General features: G+C 30.9%; 1 protein-coding gene across 1 annotated transcript; it reads right to left on the reverse strand.

The window, feature by feature from the left end:
• Window positions 1–385: 385 nt before the first annotated feature.
• Window positions 386–3,584, reverse strand: LOC109817854 (uncharacterized). Its single transcript, XM_020383202.3, has 5 exons — window positions 3,410–3,584; window positions 1,961–2,488; window positions 1,773–1,856; window positions 1,584–1,655; window positions 386–715 (listed from the first exon to the last, which is right to left on the reverse strand). The coding sequence occupies exons 1-5, from the start codon at window positions 3,443–3,445 to the stop codon at window positions 539–541; spliced, it is 897 nt and encodes a 298-aa protein (XP_020238791.1). The 5' UTR covers window positions 3,446–3,584; the 3' UTR covers window positions 386–538.
• Window positions 3,585–8,265: the final 4,681 nt, after the last annotated feature.

Below are 8,265 nucleotides of genomic sequence, written 5' to 3' on the forward strand. Positions count from 1 at the left end.
ATTTGTGAGATAGCTCATCAACTTACCAAACACTTTCAGCCTATAGCTTTTAAATTATCAACAAACTTGTAAACTTTCATATAGTTTATAAGTTAATTTTACTATACACATCTTAAAAAAGCTTGTTTGTGGATCCACACACGCCGCAACTAAACGAACCATTCATGGGCCTTGACCCATATACCTAGACTTATTAAAAAAAAAAAAAGGACGAGAGAGGTGGTTCAAATTTAGCAATAACCTCACTTCATGAAAAGCACGAGGCATCTAACCAACGATGACAGAAAAATCCGTGTATCACATTATCGCTTAACATATTTATAAGGATCTAAAACACATTAAAAAGTTGAGAGAAATGGATGAATTTAATGAGTTAAATGAGAGAAACATGAGAAGCACAAATAATTTCCAATTACCACAACAATAAGAAACAGAAATCCATGCAAACAGGTTCAGTAGCACCACATTCGTTAGGTATCAAGTTTCAAATTTACTTTTATAATACAAAAAACATGTTATGCAGCATTAGCTTCCTACTTCAACTATCATTTCTCTTTCTCTTAGCTGCGGAAGCAGGACACGCATTGTGGATTGCTTGAGTTGATACACTAACAGCCGCTTCTATAGTTTTTGCCAGATTTGAAATCACAGCAGCATTAACAGCATCCTTTGTTTTATCCAATACATCAATCAAAACATGGATCTCTTTTTCGTACTACAATATAGGTTTATCAAGGGTAGTTAGAGATACATCAAGTTAACTAAAAGCTCAACTAATTGACAACTACAGTTTAATTAATTTCAAGATATACCTTTTATGGTGACACTTTTGATACTCACAAGTTCAGATACTACATCAGTGCAATACAACACAGACAATCACAAGAAACATTTTAAGAAACGTTTATTCATCTTAAGTAAGGTTTCTTGCTCCTAAACTCAAAGCAACAGTTAATGAAAGAAACACTAAATAACTTCTCATAGAAAAAGATATTTCTTCAAATCAATGAATATCATGTATACTTTTTCTTCTTAAAGATGTTATTAACAAACTAGCAAACTAGTAAGGAAAAGGACACTTCATGTCTCCATAAAAAAAAATGGTGAGTAGCTATTTTTAAATGGATGAGCAGTTTTTTTATTTTATTTTTGGTAAACATACCTTTTCCTATTTCATGCTTAACACATACATTAGTAGACTAAAAATTAGATTATAAAATAGGGATATAATTGTCTTTCCAAAAGTGGGACACAAAAAGATTGTATCTCTTTTATATATTGTTATATATATAACCAAAGACAATGAGGACAAAGAAAAGGAGAAACAATCTTTTTACTTAAGATTATGATACTACCTCCACTCCTTCACATTTCCCTTAAACGACTATTTAATTCTAGGAGTATTTTTGGAATAAAATTTAAATTTATAAATTAAAATTAACTAATTTAACTGTCTTTTATTAGTTTTGATGAATTAAGTATTTATTTCATATATATAGGACCTTAAGTAGTATTGAACAAAAATACATTATGCTATAAAAAGAATCAAGATGAAGGAGGACCTCATTAATGATGAAACATACCACTTCAATTTTGCCTAGAGCATTTTCCAGCTTTCCATTTAGTCGTTGATTTTCATCTGTCAAAGCTTCAATCTGTATATATATGTAAGGCAATAAACAACATAAAAAGAATAGATGAATAACATAACAAAAACAAAGAGGATAAGCTTAAAAGATACAAAAAATTCAACTGGAAAGGGAAAAAAAAACCTTCTTCTGTGAGTCAATGTACATGCTCCTGTAACTTGCAGATGCCATTGATGGAGCTTCATAAAAGTCAAACTTTTCATCTATCTATTATGAGTTCAGCATATAAGCCAATGAAACAAACCACAAAATAATCACAAGGAAAATAAAAATCAAGCCAAGACTTGAGTTTATAGACAGACATAAAATACCTTGGATTTCAACAGTCTTACAATCTTATCAAGAGCTTCTATTCTTTGTACAACAAAGTCAACTTTTTCATCCAAGCTCTTCTTCTCACCAAAAGTTTCTGCCTGCTCAGGCTCTGCCTCTGACTCCGGCACCTCCAACTCTGGCTCTACCAATGCTTGCTGCATTTGAGTATCTGCTTCATCTTTCTCATTTTCGCTAACATTTATATCCTCAATGTATTCAATATCATAGTTGTTATTAGGGGGACTAACAACTGCACTTTTAATGCGTTCTGATCGCCTCACAGTCGCGCCATGGAATTTGGACTTTTTCCTATAGAAGGATGCAGGAGACTTCTTTTGATGCCCATTTTCCTGGTTCACCTGCTCCCGTGCTGGGCTTTTTTCATGATGAGTTTCCACTCCATCCAAAAAGGAATTTGGACGCTTCAGTGGGATTACCATAGGAAGTGGGATTTCAAGCTGGGAGTCTAATGCCCCTGACAATTGCACGTTTTCCCTAGAAGGCTGTGGTTCCACAATAGCAGGCTTCAACAAAAGCAAAAGTCAGTAGTTAGCAAATAAATATGACCATTAGCTCATCATTTACTTGGACAAATAAAATACACACGTTGAACCAATGGAGTCTAACTCAGTTGGTTGAGCAAGTATGTGAGTTATTATAAACATCCTTGTTACCGTGTTTGATTCTCATGGACCAAAAACATAAAATACAGACGTTGAAGTTAAAATCACATCAGCAATAATAATAATAATAACAACAACAATAATAGAAGCTTTTATTGTGATTCACGTCAGGAGTAGAACACAGATCCAAATATAGACACATGACCCACATTCAAATAAGGCAAGCTAAAAGAACACCCTGAAGCTGAAAACAACTCTTAATAACAGCCTCCAAAAGGGAGAAATTATTGTATAGTCTGATACCACCATGTGTTCATGATCCTGATCAGGTGACTCTAACCGAATCTTATTAACTATTTTTTTCCCTAAATTGGAAACTAGCCGGAACAATGAATTTTAAAAATCTTAGACCATACAATAATTTATTATCGATAACATAATAAATAAAAAAAAGCAACCTTTCCCCGTAAAAAGGTGCAAAAGTGATAACTTGACATCACACGCACATTTCAAATGCACATTTAGCAAGCTTTCATTTTTCCCCCTAATCACACAATTTCACCAATGTTCATCCATCTATTCTAAGTAATAAAACCCTAACCAAAGCAAAGCCCTAAGTTGATGCATGCAGCCAGCCTCATAAAGCAGGAAAAAAAACTATTATTCCCCATAAATACAGCGATAAGGAAGAAGGTGAAGAGAAGCACGGAGAAACTTTGGAAATGGAAATGGAAATGGCACACGAAAACAAGAAAGAAAATGGGAAAATGTATGATGATCTTCATGAGAGAGAAAAAGATGATCGTAGTAGCATTGAGTTACCATGACGTTGGTTTTGGAAGCACGTTTTCTACCCATTTTTGTATCGCAGAAAGGAAGCGCGAGGTACGGAGGTGAAAGACGAAGGCTTAATGAAGAAAGGAGAGTGACGATGTATTTATCGGGATTTGGAGCGCCAAACCAGAAACTGTTCAAAACCAAATGACACGGAAAATGGGTTCGTAAGAACAAACACACTTAAATGTCGTCTTAGTCCTTACAAATATGCTTCTCTCTTATCTCAGGATTATTGTTGAGTCCTGTTATTATCTTTGATTAATTTTTAGTAATGTGTTAATACAAAAATATGTTGTAAGTGTCTAAATAAATATATTTTTGAAATATAATAATAAAATTATATTAGTGAATTGAAAAATAAGAAGACTATTAAATTCAATGTTATGTTAGTATATTATTTTTATAAAATAATAAATATACTAGTTAATTAAATTATATGCTTTAAAATAATTTAAATATGTTAATTTGGAATTTTTTATCTAATATTTTTCATTTATTTATTTATGTCAGCACTAAAATAACTAGAGTAATATTAAGAACTAAAAAATATCAAAGATTTAAAATTGACAAAAATTTTCGAACAAATGACAATGAAATAAATTTATATTTGTAAGAATAACATTGTTGCAAAAAGATATAAATAAGCAAAACTTTGATTAGTTGATTTTAATGTTAAAATTAATTCTTTGTATGTTTAAAAGGGAAAATTTATATTAAAATTAAAGATTAATGATTTTAGTTCTATTTCTAGTAATTCAAATCATTAGTTGATTCATTTTAAATCTTGATCTAGAATTTTTTTTCCAATCGAGTTCTAAATCAAAGTTTTAAATATAAGCATAATTAATATGTAAATGCATTAAAAATATAAATGAATCACTGGTAAGTAGAAGAGATTATAGCACACACACATTGTTAAGTCTCAATTATGCTTCTTTTTGGGCAAGATTTATTGAACAATTCCACTCATCCTTTGCACCATTGCAACATAATTGTTCTCTTTTTGATTCATTTTGTATGCAGATATAGCTAACCCATAATTTAGCTAACAATACCTTACTACACCTCATTTTTGTGCAGGTATTGAGCTAGAGACTTGAGGATTGAAGACCCTTAGGATTGGAAATCTAAGGAGTAGGGAGCAGAGCAGAGTGGCTGCGCCGGGCGCAACATTACCCGCGTCGGGCTTGAGAAGAACAGAGTGCCTCGTCTTTGCAAGAAATATGCGCGCCGGGCGCAAAAAGAATTGCACCGGGCGTGTTTTGAGGCAGAGAATACGTGACCTCAGTGGAAGGCCCTGCGCCGGGCGCAACGATTTATACGCCAGGCGCGTAAACCCTAATCTGACTCTCCAAGCTCGTATTTGAAGGCATTTTCGGGGACTTTTCTCCTCATTCACGCAGGGGCGCCTCCAGGAGCTGCGGAAGGGATTCCCAGGGCTTGGGACCGTTCGTGTGTGGGTCTTTCCTTCGGTTCTTCATTTCTCCCTTCATCTCTATTTTGTAATTTACCCTCATTGTTGAGTGGTTCTATCCATTTTTGTGGGGTTAGATGTAACCAACGTACTCTATTGTAATCCTTACGTTTTTAATGATATATATACATGTTGTTTCATTCTTTGTTGTGTACGTTTCGAAGCTTAATGCTTGCTTTGGATTGATCACCCTTTGCATGATTTAAGGTTCCATTGAGTATTGGGAAATACCATTGAAACTAGTTCTGAAACATATGCCTAGTGGGGATAGTATCTAGGGATAGAGCTTGACCCATTAGTAGTCTTAAACCCTAACCTGTAATGCGGGTGTAGATATTGGGTACTCAAGGGATTGATATTCAATATCCGCACCTAGGCTCTTGCTCTAAGGGATTAGGTTTGAGTAAACTTATGAGTTGACTAAGCAATGTATGTAACAAGAGATTAAGGATTCATTAGTGTAACGTTTGGTGAAGTCTGACCCCCACAACCTCACAATACCATTATACCATTTCTTACCTTTTCCACTCACAATCAACTATTTTTGTAGTTTAACATTCCAATAGTCACAACCTTGAATTCACATGACAAACTATGAAATTGGAATCATTTTTTAGTCACGAATAGTCAATAAATGCTTATGTTACCTTCTAATCCCTGTGAATACGATAATTTTACTACTTGAACGGCCGGTATACTTGCAGTGTTTGAGACCGTTGATAGAATTAAACTGATTTACAATTATAACTAAAGTATTTCAAAAGAAATCTCAACACATATATGAAAATCAAAAGTTATATTAGAGTGCAATAGATTACATCAATCCCAAAAGCAAAAATGTTTGCCACTTATTTCCACAAGAATCAACTCACAAAAGAAGAAAAGAAGATGAAAATTTTATGAGAAATGTTGTTTCATCCTTGAACCATGCATCGAAATTGCTTTTTAAGATTTTCAACTTTAATGTCTTTGATGGTAAAAAAAAGGAATGTAATGAGTATGATCATAGATTTTTGAGAGTGTTTGAGTCAATTGGAAATTTAATCTTAAATATGTTGTGATTTTTAAAACAAAGCTACCTAATCGTCATAAATTCACTCAAGCCTTGTGAACTCACTAGAGTTAAAAAGAATTCTTTAGGATAAAGAAACCAAATTTAATTGAATCTTGACAAATTTGCTTGAATCCTTGAGTTTTAGCTCAAGCCAAAATCTAGCATAAAACACTTAATTTTTTTCCTCAAATTTATTTGAGCTTTGGTACCAAGGCATGGGCAAATTTGAGGCAAAAACTTTATTTTCATTTTTTAAAACAATTTGTTTAAGCTTTGAGCTTAAGACTTGAGCAAATTGACAGTTCCATTTTCATATCTTTTCTACCAAATTTGTTTAACTCTCCAATTCACATCATTTTTATTCATTTTCTCTTTATGTCGTATAAAGTAAAGTCCATCATAAGTTTTTAAAAAATGATATAATTACAATGGATTGTATTAAAATTTGACAAGTACAATTATATTGACAAAATGTATTATCTTGAGCAATTTCTAAAGAAAAAGGAAATAAAGTTATACCAAATTAAAGTAAAACTTATGTATGATATTCACATAAAATTGACAACTAATGCTACATGCACCAAGATGACTTTTATCTTGATCCTTTCTTCTTTTTGTTCTCCTACAAATGATGTTACTTGTTGGTCTTACATGAGAAAAAAAAAAAGTCATAAAAAAAGATCCTGTAAAAAAATGGTTTAAGAAACATAGAAAACGTAATGTACTTGACAAAAATATAGAACATAAAATGTAATTATACATAAAATACATCAACAAAACAAAAAAGGGGAGAAGAACACAACAATTTATGTGTCAATCAATGTAAACTACAAAGAACAACTTTCGTTATATGAAAAATAAGACTAAATCTTTACAATAGAGTGAACTTTTATTTTTATATGCAACTCCTTGATCTCCTTAATAAAGTTTTTCCTTTCTCTTTATGTATCTCCTTCACATCTTTTGCACTTATCCTCTCACTCTCTCACTAATTAAATATACCGAACTCATCGTTCTAATAAAGACATAATAACAAACTATACCTATAAGACTATACACGAAGAAACGATCGAACGTTCTATTCTATATAGATGAACCACATATTTTGAGTTACAGAAAACACTTCCGACCATTCTAACACTTATGTAGTTAAGTGCTAAAAGCTTAAAGTTTCAATTCAGGCATATTCCTATTCTGGATCCTGTTAGATGTTTAATTAAATTAAAAGATTCTCTGCTAATTTACCGCTCATTGGATTAAACCGGAGGCATAAAACTGTCGCATTACGTATATATCAATCCCAAGTTTAAAAAGCGCGGCTTTTGCATGTCATGATGCCACAAACACATTTTCTCCTCCTATTTCTTATCTTCGAATCTAAGGCTGCTTTAAGAGGGTTAAAGTTAGGTCAAAATCAAGCTTCCAAATCTCCACCATCCATACATAAATGGAATCAATGCATCTTTAGTTTCCTTTTTGGTCAGTGCATTGCAATTAACTTTAGGATAATACGTATCGTAGGGTACATGTCAAAATTTTTAAAAAATAAATTTTATTAAATAAAAAATAATTTTTAAATAATTTATATATATATATATATATATATATATATATATATATATATTTAGTACTTATCATACATGTTAACATAACTCTTAACTAAATAGTCATAATTAATTTTAGTATCGGCTTATTTAATATTGTATTAAATTATATTTTTAAATACTTTATCTTATTTTTAAGATTTTTATTTTAATTTTTTATCTTTTATTTATTTATTTTGATTTTTATTTATAAAATTTGAGTTGATTTAGTCATTTGAAATAATAGTTATTTTTAATTTTAAAACACGATTTTGAATTTTATTAAATACAATTGAAGTTTAAAGAAACAAATGACGTAAACATGATGAGAATCGCATAAAAAATAATTAAAAATTTTAAAAATTTATTTCATATTATTTTTTAGTTATTTGTGACAAATATTTTTCACGTGATTTTTATGTTCATAATCTTTTTTATTCAAACGTCAATAAATTTCATTATATATAAATGAATCTAATATTACAAGTTTCATATTTTGAATTAGTAAAAAATAAAAATAAAATTATATCAAAATTGAAAATGATCGTTATTTTAAAAATATCAAATTAATCTAAATATAAAAAATAAAAAATAAAAATAAATATTTTAATAAAAAAAACTAAAAGGAATCTAAAAAAAATAAATGAAGAAAAATATAATTTAACTATATATTGCATGGTCTATATGTATTGGTCCTGTTCATGAACTTTTCATTTCGTTGCGTGGAGCG

This window comes from Cajanus cajan, chromosome 6 (genome assembly GCF_000230855.2).
Source record: "Cajanus cajan strain Asha chromosome 6, NIPB_CcT2T_4, whole genome shotgun sequence".
Taxonomy (NCBI): Eukaryota; Viridiplantae; Streptophyta; class Magnoliopsida; order Fabales; family Fabaceae; genus Cajanus; species Cajanus cajan.